General features: G+C 53.3%; 1 gene segment (V, D, J or C); it reads left to right on the top strand.

Annotated features, from left to right (window-relative positions):
• LOC112650920 (T cell receptor beta constant 1-like) overlaps positions 1-16,809 on the top strand; it is a 198,284-nt gene extending 181,475 nt beyond the window's left edge. The window contains 4 exon segments of the C gene segment in view: positions 14,931-15,317; positions 15,997-16,014; positions 16,172-16,278; positions 16,573-16,809. Of these exon segments, the coding sequence occupies positions 14,931-15,317; positions 15,997-16,014; positions 16,172-16,278; positions 16,573-16,593 (533 nt within the window).
• Positions 16,810-26,941: the final 10,132 nt, after the last annotated feature.

The raw sequence follows: 26,941 nt of genomic DNA, 5'->3' as shown, positions 1-26,941 counted from the left end.
TTGTCTCTACATAGGGAGCCCTACCGCTGAGCAGCTCAGGTCAGTTCCCTTCCAGATCACCCTAGAGATGGTCGAATGGATGGTCTGAGCATTGAAGGATCCTATTCCCAGATGAAAGGTGTGGCTTCTGAGTGACACAGTCCCAGGGGCAGGCCCTGGGTAGAGAGGGGGGTGGTGCTGCTTCTTGGGGGATAGCTTCCCACGATGAATGACGATGAATGACGACAGTTTGCAGAGGGGCGGATACCAGTGAAAAGCAGCCCCTGGGACAGATGGCCTGCAAAGACACCCAGCTCTGGGGAGCCAAGAGTGTCCTGAAGAATGGGCATGGGGGTGAGGAGGGCCCCCCTGCCTGGCTTCGTCTGTTCCCGGCCACAGCCTCGCAACATGGGGAGTGATGTCACCGGCCTGCCCTCCAATGCCCTGGAAGAAGCAGCTGCTCTGGTGGTTTCTTCCAGGCTCTGATGGGCAGAACCATGGGAGGGGTCGTTTTTTGTACAAAGCTGTAACATTGTGGGTACAGGGGGCCACGGTGATTCAACTCTATGGGAAAGCTTTACAAAAACCTTTCTGCCTGTCCCAAACCACAGTTTCTTCACTTTTGTCCTGGGTCATGGACCCGAGGGCAGTGTGAGTCAGGATGCCTTCACCTCACCCCTGTTCACCTGTCAAGCCAAGACCATGGATAAGAACGGGCTTAGATCGGGACGGAAGCTTGCAGAGAGTCCAGATGTAAGAAGAATGCCTCAGTGGCCCCTCAGGTGAAGGACTCAGGGAGACTCCTTCATCCTAAGCCCCGCAGAACCCAGGGCAAGGTCAGTGTAAAGGTGAATGGGAGGGGACCCATTCTGTAGAGGAAGGAGCCAGTAATAGCCCCACTCTCCATGGACATGGTCAGTAGTTCCAGGGCCCTGCCCTCCTCTCCAGACCCACATTTTTTTTTTTTTGATGGACCCTCAGAAAGAATCAAGAAAGTAGTGTAGGGCCCTCTGGATAGACTCTGGCCGTGCTCTGTGGTCCCAAGAGTTAAAAGTTGAAAACGTTGTTCCATGCAGTATCTCTAATCCACAGAAGGGGATCCACAGAGTCCTCCAGACACCAACCAGGGACCCCTCTTCTTCCCAGGCCTCAAATTTGTTTGCCTCCTTGCCCCATGTCACTGTGTGAACACTGAAGTGTTCTTCGGAAAAGGCACCAGGCTCACAGTTATAGGTAAGACGTACTCTGGGTCTTCCCAGAGCCCTTGTAGGTGAAAGCAGATCCCAAGTGTCCATTTTAGAGTGGCCATATTCTGATGTGTTATGATTTTAACTTTGGCCCAGGGACCAAGCTGACAGTCGTAGGTAAGGTGGAGGGGGGTCTCCGGCAGGGTCCTAAGGGGAGGATTCTAACCTGGGAAATGCGGGAGGGAGGGGATCACCCAGTCTTGGGTCCTGGTTAAGGAGAGGTCGTCCCTAATTCTGGGAACTGTAGGAAGGTCCGGGTCAGGGCAAATCCGTTCAGCTATGAGGGGGGAGGGTCCTCTGTAAACTCAGAGCTGAACCTCGGTGTGTAAGGCAGAGGAGGGAAAGGAGATGGTGCTGCCCCTCTGAGTAGTTATCTGACAGAGGGAAGCCTCGAGAAAGCCTAGAAGGCAACTCATGAGCCCCTACGCTGGTCCATCTTCCTCACTGACTTGGGCTCTGGGCAGGGGCTTCATATCTTTCCTTGCCCTGGATTTCACAGGAGGCCACACTGCGGCTCCTTTTTTATGACTGTCCAGGGGCCTGGGTGAGCTCTGGAAGGGAGTGGGGAATATGTGAAGCAGGGCTGGGAGCTCTGTGAGGGGAGAGATCTGTCCCTGAATCCCAGCTGAGCTCAGCAGACAGGGGGAGGTTCTGAAGTGGATCTGGGAGGCTGTGCTTTTGAAACACCTTGCACTTTGGGGACGGGAGCCGGCTCACTGTTGTAGGTAAGTACATCAGGGATGGAGGGCTGGGAACTCCCACCCAGGTTGGGGCAGGGGTCCAGGTGGAACCTCTGTCTTGAGGGCTTGGGTTAAAGCACATTTTTATAAAAAGATCTGGATTCTTGTCTTGATGAGGACAGGCGGGGACGGCCTTCCATCTCCATTATTTCATGGACGGGCGATGCTAAGTCTGGGTTCCTCTATTGGGAGGCAGGTAGTCTCCTCTTGGGGTCACCTTGTCCATCTCCTGTCTCCTTGGAGGGCACCCCATCATGGTCACATAGATGAGAAGCCTCCGGCCTCAGAGCTGCCTTAACCCCTGCTCAGAAAGGAGAGGGACACGGGAGAAAGGAGTGGAGGCCACATGGCCAAATCGGTCCTCTGACCACGGCACTTCACACGGTACACTTGTCCCCCCACTCCCACGTTCTGGTGACAAAATTCTGCTAAGGAAAGGGAGAGAGGGCAGGAACACTTGGGAGGACAGGAATAGGATGCAGTCAGGACAGTTTTCCTACCAGCCTGCAGGGTTGTGTAACAATGAAAAATTGTATTTTGCAAGTGGAACCAAGCTTTCTGTCTTGGGTAAGTAAGGGGCTTCCCTGGGGGTAGTGTGTTGGGAGAGTGCGGTCCCAGGATGACTCCTTGGACACAGCAGGGGAAAGGCTCAGAGAGTGCTGGTAAGCAGAGGAGGGGCCCGAGTCCCTGGACATTGGGTGGAAGGAAGCTTCTGGAAACAAAGGCCCCAGAGAGCACCTCTGGGGTTTGTCACACTCTTGCTGTGCTGTGGAACAACCAGGCACAGCACTTTGGAGACGGGACTCGACTCTCTGTCCTGGGTAAGGAGCAGGACCGGGGTGGTACAGGGCCATGGTCGCTTGGACTCAGAGGGTCCCCGTCTGTCCTCCCAGCCCTGGCTGTCGGGCGTCAAGTAAGCTCTCTCATCCCTGGGGAGCTTCCAAGGAGCTGGGGCTGCCGTTCCTCGTGGTGTGGCTTGGTGGGTCCTCTGTTTCTCTTCCCTGAGTCTTCAGCCCTTCATATTTCCTCCTTACTCTTTCCTTGGTTCATCCTTCTCCTGTGTTCCCCCGCTTAAGCCAGCATATTATGGGGACCTTGCTCCTAATGGGACCCCCCTGGTCCAGAGCCAGGCATCCAGGCAGGGAGGGTGGCTGAGCCCTGTCCCTGGGAGTGAGGACTCGCCCTCTGGCAGGAGACCTCCACGGGTTTTACCACAGCTGCCTGCAGCTGTGTTTCTATAACTCGCCCCTCTACTTTGGAACAGGCACCAGGCTCACCGTGACAGGTATGGGGCTGCCCTCCTGGCTGGGGTGCCTGTGCATGACCGATCAGCCCGGGATGGGGTCAGGGGTGTAAGGATGGGGGTCAGAGCTGTCCTCTCCCTCCTGGGGCTTCTGGGGTTGCTCTGCAGTGCTTGTCGTGGATCCTCGGGTAGGGGGCTCCGGTTTAGTCTTCAGACTTGGTATTTCCTTGCTCTGCTTCTCATTGTTCTCTGGGACTCCTCTCATTTCTTCTTTTTTAGGGGTGTGTTGTTTTACTTTCCCTTTTCTTCTTTCCTGATTCGGATCTTCTCCACTTTGCCTCCTATTCCACCTCCAATCATTCACCGTTGACTCCATTTTGGTGAATGGGTCTGGCTTCTATGTTGAAGACCTTCTAGAATCTACCCCGCACTCAGAACTCTGTGCTTGCTTTCATTGTCCTCCTTCTCTGTCTCAACTAACTTCCAAAGATCCCTGCATGCCTTCCTGAAGTGATCTAGGGCTCAGAAGGTAGTTGTGGGGGCGGGGGGGGCAGACTGATGAGACTGGGCAGTTTTGAGGGGTGTTTCTGAGCCCCAAGGGCAGAAGTACATGTCACAGTATGGGTGTCTGAGGGACACCCTGCTTGGCAGAATCAGAGGAGATACAACAAGGAAAATTGTGCCATCTTAGTAAGACATAGGTTGTAGAGAAAATAGACAGGAGGCCCCACTTTCCCAAACCTCGGGATCTCTGCTGGGCTGATAGGGTAAGGAGCCCATCAAGAAACACAAACACCATTAACATGCTTGGGAGGAAGGGGCAGGTGGAGGACAGGCCGTGGAGGGATGGGTCTGTGCTGGGCCATAGAGACAAGGCCCGAGGAATGTGACACTTGGTCCTACCAGACTGGTTGGCTGGAGCAGACTTTGTCCGACAGATGGGTGCCTATGCCAGCAAGTGGATTAAGAATTAGAAAGTACAATTACTGGGTTCCAAATACTTGGGCTCATGGGAGAGGATGGGGTTGCTAGAACAACTGAAAAGTGGAAATCTCAGAATCTCTGAGATGTATAAAATGGGGATGATAGCGCCAGCCTCTTGGGGTGTTAAATTATTAGGGACTAACTTATATTGAAATCCTTGTAAAAGGCTCTCCTTACTGTGGCCATCCTTTCCATTCCTGTTGTGCATCATCACTGTGTCACAGACTTTGGCCTTTTTCCCAAACTGCATCTCAAATGTGGATAAAGTGGAGACATTTGGGTTGCCCACATTTCTGCTCCCCCAAACCACTCCTCTAGTCAGTATAGAGCCAAGCAGAGGGCACGGCCCATTCCAGCAAAAAGATGGGAATGTGGGGGCATGGAAGTGCCTTCTCTCATCCGTTTGTGTCTGCACATGAGGCCCTGCCTTCCAACAACTCCAGAAATTCTCTATGCGTCAGGCACAAAAAAAGGGCCCAGGACTTTGCAACATGAACACTCTGATGACATGGCCCTTGGACTTTGGAATTTGCTCATACCCATCAAGATTGGCCGTGAACTAGTATTTCCAAAGCTGGCAGGGAGACTTGCTGGGTGCTGGAAAGAAAACAGATTCAACCCAGGAGTAGTATCTTTCATAGGATTACAGCCATCCCGGGCAAGCTACCACATACCCCGTGCGCCCCAGTGTAAATGAAGTAAATGTGGAATGTCTGATAACATAACAGCCAGAGGCTTCTTGGCTCCTCAAAGTAGATTACACATTTAACACACACACACACACACACACACACACACAAGAAAAGGGGGGAAAAGTGACTTGGGAAAAACATTTAGAAAAAAGTAGAGTCAGATGCAAGGGGACAGGGTCTCCTCCAGGCAACAAAGGCGAACTCTCATATGTGCTATCGCCCAAACAGACCGCCACATGAGAATGATCATTAGAAGGAGTTGACTTGGTTCCCGGGATCATGTGAGAACGCTCAGCCTCAAATCCTGGGCCCACTCAATTCTGTCATAGCTGCTTCTAAGTTTGAGGGAATAGATAGTCATGCACCGAAGAGGGCTTTGAATGAGGAAGAAAAAAACAGATAGACTCTTGATAGATATGGGCCAAGGCCTTGAGAAAGAGACTGTCAGCAAGCCAAGGAAATCAGGACACCCTGCTGCCTTAGGGAGATGGAAGAGATAGTTGGCAGTATGCGCCCATGGGGTAAGCGAGAAAAGTGGCAAAGCTGAGGGAGACTAGAACACGACGGAGACCCCAAACACACAGGACCTACTACTACATAATTTTGTTTTATGATGACTCCATTTCCAGCTCTCTCTCTCTTTCTGTCTCCCTATTAGTCTCTGTTTCTATCTCTGTTCTCTCTCTCTCTCTCTCTCTCACACACACACACACACACACACACACACACAGAGCAAACCCAGACAGCTGTCAGCCCAGCCCTGGTCCCAACCTCTCTTCCCTTGCAGAGGATCTGCAGAAGGTCACCCCTCCCACGGTCACAGTGTTTGAACCATCAGAAGCAGAGATCTCGCGGACCCAGAAGGCCACACTCGTGTGCCTGGCCACGGGCTTCTACCCCGACCACGTGGAGCTGAGCTGGTGGGTGAACGGGAAGGAGGTCACGAGTGGGTTCAGCACCGACCCGCAGCCCTACAAGGAGAGGCCCAGCGAGAATGACTCCAGCTACTGTCTGAGCAGCCGGCTGAGGGTCTCTGCCTCCTTCTGGCACAACCCGCGCAACCACTTCCGCTGCCAAGTCCAGTTCTATGGGCTCGGGGACGACGATGAGTGGAAATACGATAGAGTCAAACCCATCACCCAGAACATCAGTGCTGAGGCCTGGGGCAGAGCAGGTGAGGGGGCCCTGGGGGATGGGCGGGGAGTGAGTCAGAGCCCAGCAAGGGGGCGGGAGGGGTTCCAGGCAGAAGACCAGGCAGGCCACATGCAGAGGTAGAGTTCAGAGATGCATCATCAGTCTTATACGTTCATTAATCCAACTTAAATTGCAAAAAAAGAATAGGCACCCCAAGCCTTTTGTGGAAGGCAGCGAGATAGAAATAAAACATTCCCCATGAAAAACAGGAAGAAAGAAAAACCACGTGCAGAAAACCCAGGACAGAGCAAGGAGACTAAAGGCCAGCATGAGGGGGACGGGGCGCCTCGGGCTCATTCCTCCCCCAGATCCTCAGCCCAGGAGAGCCTTGCAGCGGAGGCCCTCACTGTCCTAGCCTGTAGGGCTCCGCACCGAGGGGTGCCCCCAGCCCCACCACGCTCCACGGGGTTCTGGGGTGGCGTGGCTCCATCGACACAGGCCCAGAAAGACAGTCCAGGAGCCTGCGAGAAGGCCGGTCCGGCCTGGGGTCCCTGCTCCCCAGAAGGCTCACTTCCTATGTTCGTGTTTATTTTGTTCTTGATTGAAGCCCAGCTGACAAGTCATATTGCGTTAACTTCAGGTGCACCTACCTGGGCAGCTCCCCACCTGCTTTAGAAGATGGGGTGTCTCATCCGTTCCCTCCCCCTTTTCTCTTTCAGACTGTGGCTTCACCTCGGGTAAGTGCCCCTGTCTGCTGCTCACTCTGCCTCCCGTGGCTTTGCCCTGGACCCAGAGCACAGGGAACCCATGGGCCCTGGGGTGGGGGTAGAGAGGCCAGAGCTCACGGGTCCTGCTGCTCACGGGTCCCCGTGTGCCCTCCCTTCCCACCCGCAGTGTCCTACCATCAGGGCGTCCTGTCTGCCACCATCCTCTATGAGATCCTGCTGGGCAAGGCCACGTTGTATGCTGTGCTGGTCAGCGTCCTGGTGCTGATGGTAGGGGGGGCCCATGGGGCACTGGGGGGGGTCACACTTGAAACAAAACAACTCAGAGCAGTGAGTAGCAAGGGACCCTGCCAGAGCCAACGGTGGCAGTAGAGGAACACGGAGGTAGACCCGTGTGCCTCAGAAGACACATTGTGCCTCTGGGATCACAGTGGGGAGAGCCATGCAAGGAAGGAGAAGCTGGGGTCACCTGAAAACCCAACAGACATTGTAAAGAGCCCTACCGTTCATCTTGTCAGTGGACCCTCCTACTTCCTCTCAATTTCTACCACTCCTGACTCCCAGTAACTCCCTGAAACCTTCTCTTCTTCAGGTCAAGAGAAAGGGTTCCTGAAACTAGTTCAGAGGCAGAGCCAGCAGCTTCCAGCCTGCTGTTGCCCCAGGACGGATTCTCCTTTTTCCACTTCTAGCCAGTGCTTCTCAAGAGCTGTCTTCATCTCTCTGCTCACCCCCAACACCTATCCCCTATGTTTGTACACACCTGAATGCTCATGACCCAAATCTCCCTAACCCCGGGGGTCCCTAGTGTGACCACATTGACCGAATCAATAAAAATGGCCTGACCTGGTTTGACTGCCTTGTGAGTATCTGAGTACATCTTCTCAGACCTCCTGTGTGACTCCAGACAGGACAGAAACAGGAGGGATTCAAGGAAAGGGCAGGCCCTTCCGGTACCAGGGCTGAGGGACCCCGCCTGTGGCTGGCACTGCCCCTCCCGTCAGGGGAACCTGAGTAACTGTGAATGGGAGATGATGGGATTGAAGAGACTTCCTTAGGAACAGCCCAGAAAAATGGTGCCATTTCCTATAAGAACTTTGCGTCCTACCTGAACGAAGGTGCTCTGAGGAAGAGTCTGCCTACACAGGTGTGTCTCTCACAGGTCATACATGCTTGGCTAACAAAGCTTGCTTTCATACCCCTCACCCACATTCCCTTCAGCTGTGTCCCTGAGGCCACTGTGCTCCATTTTTCACCAAGTGGGCTTCCCGGCCAAGAAGACAAGGTGCTGACTTCTCAAGTAGCACGCGTGTCTTCCAGTTTAAGTCACAAGTCTCTAGTGAATTAAATGGGTGTGAAAATGTGCCCTGACCACTGCTGGAGGGATAGGAAATAAGGGTCCCCCAAATCCAGAATCAGCCGTAGTGCTATTTCTAGAAATCCTCTGAGGGCTCTTCAATGTCCCGTTGCCACGGAGGGGATGCAGTGCACAGTCCTGAGGATGGCATCTAGGACATGGCAGTGGTCCTCTGCTCCCTTGCTCCACACATACCCCGCTCCTCTCACCCTGTGTCTTCGAGCCACCTGCTCTCAGACTGTTTTGCACTCCTTTACCTGGAGGGACATCGTACTCCAACCCCTACTTATGCTTGAATTTCAGCTCCAACATCCTCCCGCCCCCTCCCAAGAAACCTTCTCAGGCATTTCTTTGCCCCCTACTCCCCTGCAGTTGGCTTAGATGCACCCTATACTTTGCTATCACAGTGCCCTGTGCACACCTCCGTCAGAACCCATGCCACACTTGATGGGAACAATCTCTTCACTTGTCTGACATCCCCATTTGGCAGGCAGTCCTTGATGACAGGGATATGTTTTATTATAGTCTCCCTGGGATACAGCAGAGGACCTTGGTTCCGTGGACGTGCATAATCAATTATCTTTGAATAAGTGAATGGAGAAATGAGTGAATCCAGTGTGACCCAGTGCAAGAGCAGATATTGCCACCAGGCCTGCCTGAACCAGCCATCTACTCTCTCACTCACGGGACTGTAGCATGTGGCCTTCTCTCTCCATCACCACACACGAGGCATTCAGATGTGTGTGCTCACTTCTATAACACACACACACGTGTGTGTATATACGTATTTACATACATGCACATGGGCGCTACCACACTCATCAAGCACACATCATTGCAGTGCTCTGCCATTAACCTTCAAGAAAATAAAGACATCCAAGTCACAGTCCCCAAGGAGCCTGCCCGTTCACGAGGGGGTCATTCATGAATAGAAATTTTGAAACACAAATAGAAATTCAATAGAAAGTTGAAATGCAAAGTGGCCCTTTCACATAGCACTGCCAGCTGTCAACTCCAATGCAGTCAGAGGCTAGCACCCGATTTCCAACTGGGATCCTCCAGGAAGAGTCTGAGAAGTTGGCAAACTCTTCAAAGCAAGAGTTGGTGCAATTATCCATGGGAGAGGGTGGTGGTGACAGTCAGAGGCGTGAGCCAGAGCCGAACAACAGGGTCGGGTACTCCTGGGTGCTTAGCCGGGGCCACGGCTCAGAGGTAGGAGGCTTGAGGCATTGGGCAGAGCTGGTACATGCTCCTCTGAAGGTGGACTCCCCGGCAGGAGGCCTGGCGCACAGCAGATGTTCATGGAGCTTGTGGAATACACGAAGGGAAGGAGCTTGGACTCTGTTTAGGGAGCAATGGGGAATTAGAGGGGTTTCCCACCCACTTGTCCCCATGCCACAAACTGCCATCACCTGCTCTGTGGGTTGCACCCCTCGCTCCTCCCACCCCGCCTCACTATAAATGCCAGTCTGTTCAGGGGGGCACAGTGAGTCCCAGAGGGGAGACCTGGTGACATAGAAGGTCCCCTCAGAATGGTGTGTGTTCCACAAAGGGGCCTCTCTGCCCGCCCCCACGAGCTCTAAGACCTTCCTCAACCCCTCCCCACTTCCAATGTACTGGGAGTTTGCTCCTAGCCCCAAGTCAATACAACCTCTGTCACCTGCACTTCCTGTCTCTGCCCAAGGGTTGGGGGAGGAGACCAGAGGGAAAGAAACATTTTTGTATCCTGCTGTAACATTGTGGGAACTGGGGGACTCACCATGATTCAGGTGGAGGGGGTCCTTTTACAAAAAGCTCTGCCTCAGGAAATCTCTCCAGCCAGCCTAGGGGGAACACAGCTCCTGGATGGGGAGTGGCTGGGAGGTGTCTCTCTAGCTGGTCCCTAAAGTGCTGGACTCAGGGAATACCTCTGCGTCTCCGGCAGAGGAGAACAGTTCCCGGCCTCCCAGGAACACAAAAGGCAATGCATCGAAGTGGGATTGTCATCCAGCACTTTTCAGAACACTTGCCCTTGACAAAAGTACTTACACAGGAGCTATTTCTTGAGAACTCATGACACTGTGTGAAAGATACCACCCCATTCTTCGGATGAAAGAGCTGAGAGGCCAGAGAGGTTGCAGGTCCTATAGGGAGTAAGAGACAGTGTCCCCGGAACACTTCCCAACTCCAGCCCAAAGCACCGTCACCAGTCCTCGTTCACTTTCCACCTCCACTGTATTGTCCCCAAACCAAGTTGATTCTTCTCTGCAAATTGGAGGTGACCTCATGTAGCTTCCAGATTGCTATGTCCAGCTAGCTCTGGAGGTGGGGAGGGAGAGGCCCAAGAGGGGGGAGGAGAGAGCCCCTCAGCTTGTGCCAAGGGAAGTAGGGAGGAGAGAAATTCTTGGCAGCCCCTGCCCACTGTGCTAATATGGGGAGCAGCACTTTGGGCCAGGGACCCGGCTCACCGTCCTAGGTAAGAAAGGCGCTCCTGGGTGCGACCGCGGAAGGGGTTGCCCAGCCCGCACCATCCCAGGACCCTGGCCCGCAGGGAGCGGGCGCCTGGTCGGGGAAGGCGGGTTTGCGCCTGGGCCCCCTGAGCTGTGCCAACACGGGGCAGCTGTACTTCGGGGCCGGTTCCAAGCTGGCCGTGCTGGGTAAGGAGTGGAGCGGGGTGCCGGGCGCTCGCGGGGTGGCACGAGGCCGGCGGGCAAGTGCCCAGCTCGGCCTGGGGCTGCGCTCAGAGGCGGGGCTCCCTGGGCGGCGGGACTCGGGCTTGGGGACGGGGTGCGCAAGGGAGCGCGGCTGGCCGCAGAGGACAGCGCAGGATTTTTTTGTGCTGGGGCTCCGGGCTGTGAGCACAGAAACTCAGTATTTCGGCGGGGGCACCCGGCTGACCGTGCTCGGTAAGGGGGGGTGCGGGAGGAGGGCTGGGGGGGGGGCGCCGGGGAGCGCGGGGGGGCAGGGGACGGGGCTGTTCCTGTGCTGCGCGGGGGGGGGGGGGGGTGCTGTGAGCCTGGACACCCAGTACTTCGGGGCGGGCACCCGGCTGACCGTGCTCGGTAATCGGGGGTGCAGGGGGGTGCGGGGGGCGCCGGGGAGCGCGAGGGGCAGGGGACGGGGCTGTTTCTGTGCTGCGCCTGGGGGCTGTGAGCCAAAATACCCAGTACTTCGGGGCGGGCACCCGGCTGACCGTGCTAGGTAAGCGGGGGTGCCCCGGGGGGCAGGGGACGGCGGGCCTGTTTCTGTGCTGCTCCGGGGGTGGGGGCTGTGAGCCTGGACGCCCAGTACTTCTGGGGGGCGGGCACCGGCTGACCGTGCCAGGTGAGGGGGGATGCCCCGGGAGCGCCGGGGAGCGCAGCGGGGCAGGGGACGGCGGGCCTGTTTCTGTGCTGCGCCCTGGGGGGGGGGGCTGTGAGCCTGGACACCCAGTACTTCTGGGGGGCGGGCCCCGGCTGACCGTGCCAGGTGAGCGCGGCCCCCGGGTGGGGGGGTCTTGGCTGGGGGCCCAGGGCCGTGCTCTGCAGCAGCCGCTTGACCGTCGTGGGTGAGCGGGCAGCGCCGCGGGGTGGGCGACCCCAGAGGGGAGACCTGGTGGGCTCCCGCGCTGGGGGCTGGGGCGCGTTGGGGCGCGTTGGGGTTTGCGCGCGGGGCTGGGCCTCTGTGAGCTACGAGCGGTATTTCGGCGCCGGCACCAGGCTCACGGTCCTCGGTGAGATGCGGGCGTCACCCCCCCCCCACCCCGCCCAGCCCCTGGGACCCCGTGGGGCGCTAACCGTCCCGGGGAGGGGCGGGGGTCAGACCTTCCAGGTGGTGGGGACCCAGTCCGCGCAGGCCGGGACGGGGCGGAGGGCCAGGGCGCTGTGGGGCTCTTTTCCCGCGTCTGGGGCATTTAGGGGCAGGGCGAGTGGGGGACGGACGAGAGCGCTGATGAGGACTCCGAGCCGCTTGATTGGGGCACGGGGCTGAGGAGGGAAAACCGGGGCTGGGGGAGCATAGCAGGGGTGTAGCTGCTACAGAGAGGGGCACCAAGCCTGAGGGGCAGGAAAAAGCAGCGCCGAGCTCGTGATGGGTGGGGGGCACCCAGCCCTGCCGGCTCCTGGGAGAGGTAGATGCAAGGGAGGCCGCTGACCAGAGGAGAAAAGGAATGAGAGACAAGGGAGGCCAGAGAGAAAGGCAGATCAATGTTGAGTCAGTGGATAAAAGACTCAAAACAAGCAAGGTGAGTTGATTTAGTCTTTAGCATGTAAAATTAGAGTTAAAACCCCTGCCCTTCTCTCCTAAGCCCGAGCCCCCTGAGGTGTGTCCACAGCACCCATTGCCGGCCCAGGGCAGCGCTGGAACCTTGGCCACTGGGGTGCATTCACCCCTCCCCCTCCAGTTGTCTCCCTCTGTCCCCCAGCCTGCAATCTTGGGCCTCACACTAAGTATCCCAGTTTCAACAGACCAGGTGGTGCAGGAGGGTCACTCGGGATACTGGTACATTAACCTGGATTGTTTGATAACAACAGGCTCCAGTTATAGTTAGGCATTAAGCTGGAGCCAATGGGGCTCAGCTAAGCTTTGTCCAGAGGAAATGCCAGAGTCCTGTGATCAGCCGGGGTGGGGAAAGACCAGACTTTAGAGCCAGGTGGACCTAGGTCCCAATCGCTGGCTGGCTAAGGATTGGGTGGTCTTGGGCAAATGAATCTATGTGAAGCTCCATCCCCTCTACGGTATAGGGTCATCAGCAATACCTACCCCTTACCATTGCTGTGAGGGTGTTGAGTGGGCAAGGAAGGTGGATTGTTATAATTCAGTGCTTCTCCTCTCCACCCTTCCCCTAGGTGGTCAGTGGGGAGTGAGGGGAGAGGATGAGCCCAGTACCTGAGGAGGGATGCGATTTGGCATATGGATAATGGAGGGGAGGGCTGGGTGGGCGTGAGCCATGTGTGGGAACAGGAAAAGATAAACTTCACAATTCTGCCTAAAGCCAGTCCAAGCCACAAACAGAGCATATACAAACAGACTCTAACTAGTACACACACCCACGTAGGCACGCTCACCCACATCCCACAGGGACTCACAAACACGGAAGGATAAACTGACCCTGCCCTCACGCAGAGCTGTGTAGACATGGCATCCTGTTTGTCCTGCCCATTGCATCAATAAGCATTGTGCAGAGAGCATCGCACATTGTGCAGAGCATCACACATCATTAATTCTGCGGGAAGGACAGAGTGTTTACCGGAGAGGGAGGGTCAGAGAAGTACATTCGGTAGTGCGCCAGGAGGGCTGGTACAACTTCAGAGCCAGGTCTTTGAGAGGAGAGTGAAGACACCAAGTTGAGCAGAGACATTGATGGAACCGGGCAGTGGAGATAGGCTGTTACCCCTTCTGGTGGGTCAGCCAGTAAAGACCTAGAGACATAGTTTCGCAGTTAGCAAACAGGAGTTGCAGGGAGGGGAAGCTGATAGGAAAGGAGGCCTGATCAGCTCAAAATGAAAATGCCAGGTTCTCATTAAAAATAATTTAGAATTTCAAGATGGCGACAGCAGCCATTAAGCCGGGTGGGGGGGGGGGTGGACTTTGTAAGGGTGGGGTCCCATACACCCTTGAAGCTGGCCCTGGAGGTTAGGTCACATCCGTAGGAATGTGAAGTGTCAGTTAGAAGGACATTTTCTCCATCTTCCGGGCTAAACTGGATTCTTCTTATAAGAAGATTTTTCATTTTAATGGAATTGCTAAGAAATGAATAAAAAAAAAAAATCAGTGAAAAGCAAAGGAGTAGGATATAATGAATGGAGAGCAGACCCAGAAGAAGTGAGCCAGCCAAATCAGAGGGTGGTCCGGGCCTTCACCCAAGACTCTGCAAAGGAGAGACTTTGGACAAAAATTGTATCAAAACTAGCAAGAAGCTGCCCTGATGATCTCAGATGCTTATTTAGGAAGCTGATGGGTAGAAAAAAGTATAAGACTGAGAAAGGAGTGAAGAAGGTCGATGAGCCCCTGAACTTGACATAAGGAGCGATTGTTCTCTATGTGAGCTAGGAAGCTCAGGGGGCACCTGAAGGCAGAGCAATGGCTAGGGTGGCCTCGTGAACCGCAAGAAAGTCCAAAGCTCCCACATTCTCAGGAGCACACCATAACACCAAAGGGTACCCTCCCCTGAGTGCACAAAAATATGCCCTCTGTAGACTATCATCTGAAGAAAACCCCCCAGCCCCCCAATGACCCCCTAACCTGCAGTTCCTCTTTACTCCTTGGCCACTTTGATTTAGAAGTAACACACGGGCTGAGGACAGGGCCTTTCTGAATACTAACGTCACTTAGCCTCCATAGCCACTCTGGAAAGTCGGTGTCATGATTTTCCCTTCACGAGCAGGGAAATGGTGCATAGAATTTAAGATGTTGTCCCAACGTCACACTGGTGGGCAAAGTCAGCTTTAAGATTTGGATCCTATTATTCTGATTCCCATCGTGTGCTTGATCCCCTCAAATAACTACTACCTGATATGGAGAAATGTAGACAGATAAGGTTTCACTGCTGGAGAAGAAATCAAATAACATCGGTGAGGGGACATTACTCAGAATGCCTACAGGGTGACTACAAAGGACACACAGGGCAGGAGAACAAATACAGAGGAACATGATGGAGACCCCAAACACACAGGACCTACTACTACATAATTTTGCTTTATGATGACTCCATTTCCAGCTCATTCTCTCTCTGTCTCCCTATTTCTCTCTGTTTCTATCTCTGTTCTCTCTCTCTCTCTCTCTCTCTCTCACACACACACACACACACACACACACAGAGCAAACCCAGACAGCTGTCAGCCCAGCCCTGGTCCCAACCTCTCTTCCCTTGCAGAGGATCTGCAGAAGGTCACCCCTCCCACGGTCACAGTGTTTGAACCATCAGAAGCAGAGATCTCGCGGACCCAGAAGGCCACACTCGTGTGCCTGGCCACGGGCTTCTACCCCGACCACGTGGAGCTGAGCTGGTGGGTGAACGGGAAGGAGGTCACGAGTGGGTTCAGCACCGACCCGCAGCCCTACAAGGAGAGGCCCAGCGAGAATGACTCCAGCTACTGTCTGAGCAGCCGGCTGAGGGTCTCTGCCTCCTTCTGGCACAACCCGCGCAACCACTTCCGCTGCCAAGTCCAGTTCTATGGGCTCGGGGACGACGATGAGTGGAAATACGATAGAGTCAAACCCATCACCCAGAACATCAGTGCTGAGGCCTGGGGCAGAGCAGGTGAGGGGGCCCTGGGGGATGGGCGGGGAGTGAGTCAGAGCCCAGCAAGGGGGCGGGAGGGGTTCCAGGCAGAAGACCAGGCAGGCCACATGCAGAGGTAGAGTTCAGAGATGCATCATCAGTCTTATACGTTCATTAATCCAACTTAAATTGCAAAAAAAGAATAGGCACCCCAAGCCTTTTGTGGAAGGCAGCGAGATAGAAATAAAACATTCCCCATGAAAAACAGGAAGAAAGAAAAACCACGTGCAGAAAACCCAGGACAGAGCAAGGAGACTAAAGGCCAGCATGAGGGGGACGGGGCGCCTCGGGCTCATTCCTCCCCCAGATCCTCAGCCCAGGAGAGCCTTGCAGCGGGGGCCCTCACTGTCCTAGCCTGTAGGGCTCCGCACCGAGGGGTGCCCCCAGCCCCACCACGCTCCACGGGGTTCTGGGGTGGCGTGGCTCCATCGACACAGGCCCAGAAAGACAGTCCAGGAGCCTGAGAGAAGGCCGGTCCGGCCTGGGGTCCCTGCTCCCCAGAAGGCTCACTTCCTATGTTCGTGTTTATTTTGTTCTTGATTGAAGCCCAGCTGACAAGTCATATTGCGTTAGCTTCAGGTGCACCTACCTGGGCAGCTCCCCACCTGCTTCAGAAGATGGGGTGTCTCATCCGTTCCCTCCCCCTTTTCTCTTTCAGACTGTGGCTTCACCTCGGGTAAGTGCCCCTGTCTGCTGCTCACTCTGCCTCCCGTGGCTTTGCCCTGGACCCAGAGCACAGGGAACCCATGGGCCCTGGGGTGGGGGTAGAGAGGCCAGAGCTCACGGGTCCTGCTGCTCACGGGTCCCCGTGTGCCCTCCCTTCCCACCCGCAGTGTCCTACCATCAGGGCGTCCTGTCTGCCACCATCCTCTATGAGATCCTGCTGGGCAAGGCCACGCTGTATGCTGTGCTGGTCAGCGTCCTGGTGCTGATGGCCAAGGTAGGGGGGGCGGACGGGGGGGGCGGCCTGGAGGGAAAGGATAGAATAGAACATCAGGCGTGGAACACGAGGGGATCTCAGAGCCTGACTCAGCCTGATATATCCTCTGTCTCAAGGAAATTATAATGGGACTGTCAGACTGGGGAGAAAGTATGGGGATCGTTACAGGATGTCGCATCCGAGGATGGGGAGAGTCAACCAGCCGTACCCAAAATCAGGCCCAGCGTCAGGCTCCCCAGCCCCCTCCTATTGTTCATGGCTCCTGGGACCTTGACAATACTCTCTCTCCTTCAGGTCAAGAGAAAAGGTTCCTGAGACCAGCTCCAAAAGTGCATCCTGAGATGATCATGAGCCTCACCCTCAAATCTCCTTCGCACGCTTCCAGTCTGCGTTTCTAAAAGAGTTATTCTCTCTCTACCTCTTATCACCTTCCTGCTGGGATATCTGTCCCCTCTCTCTGCTTCCCTGCAGACTGAGCTCCTCAAGCCTGATCCTGAAATAGACTAAAACAATAAAAGTGTCCTGCCAGGCTGTGTGGTGTCTCGGGAGTATCTATGAAGTTCTGTCCTTTGAAGATTCAGGAAGGCACCATCCCTGACTGACCCTTCTTCCTTCTTTCTGAGCAAGACTGCTTTCTCCTGTCCATCCTGCTGGAGGACGGCCTCCGTGGTCCATACCCAGGTGTTCCGGGTTCCTTGGGTGTAGGGTTGGCCCAAAGGGCACAGAGCGGGGAAAACCTGCATAAGGATGAGCAGAGATGAGCCCTAAGATCACCTCACATGGGACCCAGGACAGGGTAGCCTATGGTCTGGAATGCTTGGTCAGCTCTCAATTCCAGACTCAGGTTTCATTTATTATCCATTTAGGTGTTCTCTGGATCTGTTCTTAATGCCTCCATCTCATCTTGTTTTGAGATTTCGGCAGAAGATCTAACTCTCTTCTGCATGTCTGGGTTAGAATCCTAAAGGAGGCACAGAGTTGCAACTACTGATGAATGAAGCCCAGAGATTTCACAGAAACGGGGCGGGAGGGGATCATGCTCCAGGGGTGGGGGGTGGTGAGATGTTACACATGAGGAGCCCCTCACTTGATGCGGTAGACAGCCGGCCACCCCAAGCGCAGCGTGTCAAGCGCATCCACTCGGGCAGAGACAGTTACTCATCTTACTGGGGGAAATCCTCCAAGGAAGTCACAGTCGCTGCGGTGGAACACACAGCAGGGGAGGGAAGGGACACAAACAGGGGAAAGAAGGACACAGACCCCCAGACCACTGAGAGAGGAGACGTGAGCTCCTTTAGGCAGAGGTGAGCAGGGAGTCCGAAAGTCAAGAAAGGATGGGGAAGGTGGAGTCCCTTGCTGGTAGCCTGCTTGTTCCAGGCTTGGGGCTGGGCGCTGGCACAGGTGTCCCGGCTCATCCCCACCGCGCCCCTGGAAGCAGGTGTTACTCTCCCTCGGCCACGGGTGAGGAAGCCACAGTTCATGGGTCACATGGACCGGTAAGCTGCGAAACCGTGGCACGTTCTCATGAAGATGGAAATTCAGGAAGCCTGTTCTGAATAGTGGCCAGAATGGTGTGACTGTCACAGGCTGACATGGAGTAGCTGCCCCCAGCTTCCGGTGCAGGACCTACAGGCACAGACTATAAAGAGACCTTGACTCCTCCTGAGTGTATTCATTTCTTAGCATTGCAGTAACAAAGAACCACACACTTGATGGTTTAAAGCAGTAGACGTTTATTCTCTCCCAGTTCTGGAGGCCAGAAGTCCAAAATCAGGTGCGAACAAGGTCACACCCCCTTGAAAATCTCTAGGGGAGAATCTTTTCCGCTTCTCCCTACCTCTGGCACACTTGGTGGTCCTTGGCGTGTGGCAACATCGCTCCGACCTTTTGCCTGTCTCCACATCACCTTCCCCCTGTGTCCCTATGCCTGAATTTCTCCCTTATTTTTTCTTACCAAGACCGGAGTCATTGGATTTAAGACATACCCTGAAGTCAGAAGGATTTTGTCCTGAGATCCTTAACATGTACCTCTGCAAAGACCTTATTTACAAATTAGGCCACTTTTTGTTCTGAGGTTCAGGGTGGGCATGAAGTTTGAGGTGATGCTATTTACCCCACTGCACTGTGTGTCCAGGAATGGGAGGTGAGGGGTTCCCCAGACACAGCTGACACAGGCCAGGAAGGGACAGGACAGGACAGGGAAAGGAGAAGCTAAAGGGACTACTAAGCTTCTCAGAGAGAAGAGGGCATTGTGGGGACCAGAGGGGCTTCCCTGGGACAGGGTGTGGAGGACGGGTGTTTGTGGGCACAGAGCAGTGGCGGGGGTGGAGAATGCTGAGCAGAAGCAGGACAGAGACGGAGGGGCAGGTGGAGAGAGGGTAACCCCACACAGAAGGGAAACAGGGCTCGCTGAGCAGGGCATAAGCAGCTGGGGAGGATGTGGGCAGAGGAGCCCGTGGGCACCTGGGGTTTACCAATGTGAGGACTGAAGGAATGTCCTCCAGAGAACAAACCACCCTCCACCCTTCCACTCCGGGAGACATAATAGAGCTGGAGAGAATTACAAACATCACCTAGTCCCCACACCCACCCCGCACCCTGCTCGACCCTATTCTTACAGCTGTTTCCTTGCCCCCTCAGACAACACCCTCCCTACCTCCTCAATATTCGACTCATAGCACTAGGGAGTTAACCTCTTCTGCCTCGGCCTCTCTCTGTAGAATCCAAGTAGGTCCTTCTGGACCAGTTCTGGGCATCCCATCCATCCTTCCTCAGGTGAAACTGAGCAAAGACAGGTTAGATGCCAGGTGACCGTGTGATTTATTTATTGCACGAGCGGGGACCCTGCTGACTGTGAGAGGTAAGATTCTGGGACAAGAGAAGTGAATCAAGGGGCACATGGGTGGCTCCATCGGTTGAGCATCTGCCTTCAGCTCAGGTCATGATCCTGGGGTCCTGGGATAGAGCCCCACATCTAATGCTCTGCTCAGCCAGGAGTCTGCTTCTCTCTCTTCCTCTGCCTTACCCCTACTTGTGCTCTCTCTCTCAAATAAAATAATAAAGTCTTTAAAAGAAACAAAAAAGAAGGAAATCAAGATTGTCCCTGCAAACTAGGATACATGGCCATTCCAATTAAAAGGGCTCCCAAAGAGTTTCTGAGCCCAGAGAATGAATGGGAAGCACTGAAGCAATTCCTCAGGGGCCTGGGCCTATCAGCCTATTCCAATCTCAGGGCTCATCTAAACAGCATCCTGTTGAAGAGACCTGAGGGCAGAAGGTAGTCCAGGGGCAAACTCCAGAAGTGAGCCCAATACAGGGCAAAGCGTGCTTATTGATTGAAAAGACTTAGAAGCCAAGCATCTCTAAGGGAATGCCCGGGGTCCCCAGGTTCTCACCTTTCCCCAGGGCACGGCTGGACTCACGTTGGGAGAGTGAACCAGGAGAGCAACCTCAACCCTGTGATCTATAGAGATTTACTTACAAATTAGGAGGGAAATGGGAGCATCCCACTGGTCATGTAATCATGAGAACATCCTGGTGGGGGGTGAGGTTCCTGTAGGGAAGGGCTGCTCAAGCCCCTGTCACTTGCCCAGAAAAATGTTCCTATCAGCACTAGTATCCACGAAAGACCCACATGCCCTCCCACCGCAGGGCTTATTGCCCGGATACCCAGGCTGGGTGGTGGGGATGGGAGCCGAGGGTGCTGGGACCTTCCAAGAGACAAAGACTTCTTCTCTCTTAAGTAAGTGATAGGGGAAGAGGGAGGGAGAAAAGAGAGAAAAAAAGATTTTAGAACAAGAGAGGCCAGAAAAGGAGCAATGGATCCTGATAGATATCAATATCTCCATTTCCTGCCCTGAAACATTTCCCTATTTTTCTTCTTCCATAGGGACCCAAGGAAGGGCAGCCTGGCTGATCCCAGCCCCTTACAGTCAGAGAGACACACAGCCCTAAATGTCCCTGTGTAGGAGGAGTTTCATGAGGTCACTGCTTAGGGATGGATGTGGGAATGGGGGATTGGTACTTGAGACCAAAGACACACTCATGCCTACATGTGTTTTCATCTAGGGTGCCAGGAACTGCTGATGGAGATCAGGAATGGCTAAAACCCCACATCAATTCTTAGCACTACTACTGACCTATGGGTGAATTGCTCTTCTGCTCACCCATTGACTTCCTCTCTTTCATGACCAAGCTCACTTTTACCCTGTCCATGGAAATTACCCTATGCCCATATAAGAAGAATCAGAGTATGGAAGGCCACCAAGCCTGGACAACAATGATGACAGTTCACTCCCATTGTCTGTGGCAGACTCCTGTAGTCCCCAGAATAGTGATTTCTGAGGCTTGGTACCCCATAATCTGAGATGTTATCCACCCCATCTGGGCCCTAAACACAAAGAATTTTCTGCCTCAGTCTTGGGCTAGATATCTCCTTTCCCCTCTTGGAAACTTTCTGCTCTCAAGCTGTGTTTATGGATCTGAGGTCTCTGGGTTCCTTAACACACCACACCTCTCCATCATTCCTTAGGATTTACTGTGACAGCACTTGGCCGTATCCTGAATCATGTCCCTCCAACAGAGGACCTAGTCTCTGCTCAGCACACACTCACAGTCCCCACTACATGGTGTTCCTCCTCCATTTCTACCCATTGCCTTTACTTTTGCTGCACTTGGACTCCTAACAGGCTCCCCTCCTTGGGGAGGATGGAGTCCTGGTGATAAGGGAGTGGATCTGTAGGTCAGATCTGTAGGTCCACCAGAGTCAGAGCTCTGACTATCTCCCCCAGGAGAGTCATCAGCCAGCTGGAAGTATCTCAGCTGTCCTCTGGGAGTCTGAGGGGTGGTCCTCACAGGAGACTGCACTCTAGGGCTTCCTGCGGGCCCAGCACCCTACTGCTTCCTGATCAAACTCACTAATGGTTTCTAAGTGGTTTTTTAAAATAGCGACTTGAGGGTGGTCCTGCTAGGATGATCCTTCCTGCCCAAGTCCTGGGCCACTCCAGCAATCACAGCTGAGTCCTCTGCACCCTCACTCCCATGGTGAGACTTTAACTGGACCGGGTCTGGGAACTATACATGCCCTCACTGATAAGGGTTCTTGTATCCCCCCATTTATGCTTGACCTGTCCTGGGAACAGTGAGCTCTCCATCCACCTGAGCAGCCATTTCATCCCCTGATGGCTCTTGTGAAGAATTCTCTCCTATTTCCATATCCATCAAACTCATTGTCATACCCTCATTGGCCACTGAGATAGTCCCATGAGAGCCAGCAAGCCCACCCCAGTCGAGTCCACAAATCTAAGAGAGATAGAATAAGCACAACTTTTAAAAGCTTGAATTTGAGTTTGCAGAGGAGGAAAAGGACTCAGCAGAGAGAGAACATTATGATGACAAAGATATGGACTTCTAAGCCAAAGAAGCCTAGACCGAAGCCTTAGGTCTCACCACCTTAGGACCCCCTCTGAGACTCAGCCTCCCTTCCTATAAAATGGGCTAAATCACAATCCCGACTCCATAAGGTGGTTTCATCTTATTAATGCACACAACAGGCAAAGCTGCTATCACAGCCTCAATAAATTTTAGCCACCATCATAAAAATTGTTAGGAGCCTAAAGTCTATTTTCTGGCTAGACATTTCCAGTTCTCTCAATGTCTTTCGCATATGACCCAGTTTTGAGCACTTCCAACTCCCCACAGCCCAGCCACCCTCTTCTGAAAACATTTATGTGTGTTTTCGCCCTTCAGTTTTCTAGAAGCCTGGTGTTCGGAACGGAAGACCGTGCCAGGTGGGTTCTGACCTATATCAGGGAGACAGAGCGCTTACCCCCTGAATCTCGATATTGCCTATACTGGGTCTGTTAGGGCAATTTTCAACATCCTGTACCCACTCACAGAATTCACTTTTGACTCAGACCCTGAGTCTTTTTCACAGGTCCTGCTATGAGACTTGCTATGTGCCGACAGTTGCTTTTCTCTTTTCAGGGGAAGATGAGGGGAGATGGGGGGATTTGTTGAATTGTATCGCATTTCTTCAGCTCATCTCTTCAACCTGTCTGATTTCTGAGGAATCTAATTTTGTGGGTCATTGTATGGACCCCTCCATCCTCATGCCACTCAGGGCTGATGGTTGAACCTTATGTGTTTCTACAGAAGTGGCTCATAAAACCCACAGCAAGATCATAGTTCAATACAGAGTCCACGTTCCTCTAAGCTTTGTCTGAGATCCTGGAGCTGCTCAAACATAGATAATTAGCTTCTGATCCTCCTCTGTCCACAGCTGCATGGCTCTGGATAACTCATTTTGCTTTGTGGGGCTTCTGACACCTCGTCTGTGAAGTGAGGAGATTAGGTAAAGTGATGTCTAAAGAATCTTCAAACTCCGCTCTTGAGATTCAGTGATTCACAGTCTGCAGGCCCCAAGTCACCATGAGGAAGAGAGCTTTGGGGATCTAATTCTTCCCAGATGCAAATCATTCGCACAGTGACATGGCCCCAGCAGCCGTCTCTGGTGGGGAGGCGGGGTGCCAACCCTGGAAGCCCGCAGTTAACAAGAGGCACCTGGTACCCTGACACCTGTTCGCTGGCTCTCCTCCAGAAGGAGACCTGGTTAGGCAGTGAATGAGGAGAAGAACATAGTGTTTGAAGGAGAGTGGCCTTGAATCAAAGGCAGGAAGTAAAGAGATGCAGATTGGGGTCTTTTAGGAGACAACTGGGGGAGGTTTGGGGATGTCTGAGCCCAGGGCTGGCTGCTGAGCTGTTTATCTCTGAGCAACATCACAACAGCCACCCACCTGCCCCTAGCTCATCTCAGGGACTCACAACAGGATGTGGTTTGACATTTACCAGGTCCTGCATCTGGGGGCCTGTGAAAGCCCCCCCCCCGCTTCTGAGCATCATGAGAACCACACTCCCCACATCCTGCCCCAACCCCTTCCCTGCCACTCTTTCTACTGGGCCTCTGGTGAGCACCCTAGCAGTGGAAATAGAACTACAGCAGGGAGAAGAAAGGCCCTCTAGAGGGGGATCTGGGCACCTCAGCTCCCCGTGCAGACCACCCCACCCCCAACACAACCTCTACACCTGCTGGAGGTGACCCCTGAGATCAGAGAGCAGATAGTGAAGACTAAAAACAGCTGCAAACCGCTCTGACCCAATTGGGGTCCCTCCTGGCCCCACATCACTCCAGCAACTCCCTCCTCCCACCTGTTCCCTTCATGCACCCCCCCTCCTTTGCAACCTCCCGCTTCCTTCCATTCATCTAATGAGAGGTGCTAATGAGTCACAGGAAAAGAGCCCCAGATAATCAACAGACAGAACATGGGCAGTCCCTGGATATCTGAGCTAGTCTGTGTGCTGGACTCACCAGGCCTCTCTAAAGCCTCATCCCCTCCTGCTGAGGCCTGTGAGGTCTGTGTGATGGACAGTTTCTATCTCAGCTGGGTAAGAGGAGGAGGAGAAGGTAATGCAGAGAGAACAGAGGACCAGACAGAGAGAAGCCTCCGGAGGAGGGAGTAGGTAAATGATAGGCTGTGTCACAGGCCAAGCGTGCTTGTAGCAGCTCACGGGGCTATAACATTCTCAACGCAAAGCATATGATCCTGGACAAAAATACGAAGCAGCCTGATTTCAGCATCACCAGCTCTCCCACCCTGGGCCTTCCCTGCCTTCCTCAGCTGCTGAGAGGCCCCCAGCTCACTCCATATCAATCCCGTGAGTGCCCGACATTCAGGCAAAACAACTTGAGAGGAGTTTCTTTGGCCAACAGCATGTGGCTCGGTGCCCCCCACGTGCCAGTGGCCCAGGAATGACATGCCTGGGAATTGTCATCCTGGCACGCCTACAAAGTCAGCCAAGGAAGGGGTCCTGGAAGCTCTCCTAGAAAGGAGGCAGCCTCATCTGCCCCAGGCACAAGTGAGATTGATGAATTCCTGGCAGGGGAGAGTGTATCTGAGCAGCATCTGCCATCCTGAGCTGGTTTGCTTTGTCCCCCAGAAACTAAGGTAATTGTAGATTCCTGAGTCCTTAGACTTAGGGAGACCACTGGGGAGGAGGAGTCTTACTCATGAATAGGGCAGGTAATATGGAGGATATTAATTTGTTTTGATGAACTTGGAAGGCTTTCAAGCCTCTCCCTCACCAGCCTCCCCTTTCCTAGTAACGTCCTCCTGTCTCTCTGTCACTCTGTGCAATGATCAGGGTTGTTCACTCACCGCTTTTCTAGAGATCACAGTATTCACTGGGACTTCCACATTTCTATTCAAACAGACTCTCCTGCTGAGAACGTCATTTTGCTTATCTAAATCCGAGCCTCCTAAAAACCTAACCTTCACTAAATGTCTATCTCCTTTGTGAAATTTTGCAGAACTTCTGAATATCTTACAAAAATGAAAATCTGGGGGCACCGGGGTGGCTCAACGGTTGAGCGACTGCCTTTGGCTCAGGGCGTGATCCCAGGTCCTGGGATCGAGTCCCACATCAGGCTCCCCAAGGGAGCCTGCTTCTCCCTCTGTGTCTCTGCCTCTCTCTCTCTCTTTCTGTGTCTCTCATGAATAAATAAAATCTTTAAAAAAAATTGAAAATCTCTTTTCACTCTCCCATCACTTGCCTAGTAGTAGTGATTACCTGGACCAGCTCTGTGTTAGGAAGGATTCTGAGGCTGCATAAAACCCCACCAGAAACCACCTGTATCTGAATGGGTACCACACAGGGGACAAGTTTCACTGGCTTGCCATCTGAGTATATTTGGCATTTTAAAATATTTATTACATAGCCTAACATTTAATATTTTATTTTAAGTAAGTCTTTCTTTCGGGTAAGTTGGGATCAAAATATCTTGTAAACTAAAAGAGGAAAATCGTATCTATTGAAAATCGGACCCTGTGATGAGGCTTTAGAACATCTCATTCACTACACTGAGTCCAATGAGGGAAGTTTGAAGGTGAGGAAAGAGAGAGATGAGATCACGAGCCCAAGTTAAAGCAATTGGTAAATTTTGACTGAAAGACCGAGATGCCTTACAAATACAGAGACTGGGACAAGATCAGGGAACGAGAGAAGTCAGTAGGTGAAGCACAGGAGCTCTGGGCTAGTAAAACTGCCTGCAGGACCCTTTGTCAAAAGCCATAGACAGGTACCACATAAAAAATAACAAATGTGCCAGATATTAATAACGGGAAACCAGGAGAGTAGAGGGACAAATATGAGAATTCACTCAATTATCTGCTAGTGTTGGGACACCCGGATGGCTCAGCGGTTTAGCACCTGCCTTTGGCCCAGGGCGTGATCCTGGAGTCCAGGGATCGGGTCCCACACTGGGCTCCCTGCAGGGAGCCTGCTTCTCCCTCTGCCTGTGTCTCTGCCTCTCTCTCTCTTTCTCATGAATAAATAAAATCTTAAAAAAAATTATCTGCTAGTGTTTATGTTTCTCTAAGCCCATTCCAAATCCTGAAGTCTAGTAACTGAAAGTAATCTGGCAGGACCGGGAGAGATCCAGGGAGAGATCCAATTCTAAATAACCAGCTAACAAGCAAGCAATAGCTTGAAACGTTGTTTACTTTTAGGTGTGAACCAAATTTGAGTTGTAAACCCGTCTTTACTTTTACTGTCGTGGCACTACCGCTTGCCTTAGTAACTGAGTATTTCCATAAAGGGGGGGGGGGGAAGTAAACCAAGTGCCTTGATTAAGCCATGCTGTGACTCCACCCAGCACCATCCTGAGTGCACTTCGTTTTTCTTTCTGATCCCTCTGATGGCTCAGAGTTCCCAGCACGGGAGAGCTGCTTAATGCAGAAGCAGGCTGTGAGAGCCCCCAGGAATTCCTAAATACTGTCTGGATCACCATGCGTGGCCGTCTCAGATTTTCCTCTGCAGATCCAATGGCGCTGAAAAGAAACAAACATCTGAACTGTCCTAGACAAAGTGATGCCAGGAACAGAGTATTTTAAGATTCGTGTGCCCCCTCGTGGAGCACAAGGGACAGTAGAAAAGAAAAGCTTGTTAAGAATAAGGAGGATGAGGGAGGGATGAGGGACCCAGGGATGAGGAAGGAAGCTCGGTTGCCAAGGCAACCGTAGCATCTCTTCCCAGCCACCCCCAGAAGCCTTTTCCTCTCCTTCATTCTCATCCAAATAATTTCTCTTTTTTAGGGTATTACCATAATATACGCATGTCCTCAGCTTTTTCCTCGTCTCTGGTGTGTCTTTGGTCACCATCCGCTTCTCTGCTCCCTTTTGCTACAAGGGAAGGGATGAGACACAGTAGGATACGAATTAAAAAGCCTAAAATCCAAAACAATAATCAAAGTCCCTGAGTGTGGTTTCTGATACTAACAGGAGCACACTGCCAGCCCACCAGAGGACAGTCTCCAGAAGGCCTCGCCCCTTCCCGGACACAGAGCCTCATCAAAGCTTCCCCCAAGACGTCTACTCTCTGCAGAAAGGACAACAGAAGGAGACTCTCCAGGTGATGAGAATTAACCACTGAAGTCACCCGAGTGGGCCTCCTCTCACTCGGCCACCTGCCTGCCACCACGCCGCAACCCGCTACTGGTGCTTCCCACCTGCCTCCCTCCCCAGTGTGGACAGACAGGAATGGGGGGAGAGGAGAGCGTGAGGCAAGGCCCAGATCACTCTGAGGGCTGGAGGTTAACAGCCTGGGACGA

Source organism: Canis lupus, chromosome 16 (assembly GCF_003254725.2).
Source record: "Canis lupus dingo isolate Sandy chromosome 16, ASM325472v2, whole genome shotgun sequence".
Classification (NCBI taxonomy): Eukaryota; Metazoa; Chordata; class Mammalia; order Carnivora; family Canidae; genus Canis; species Canis lupus.
This window is presented reverse-complemented; position numbering and strand designations above follow the sequence as displayed.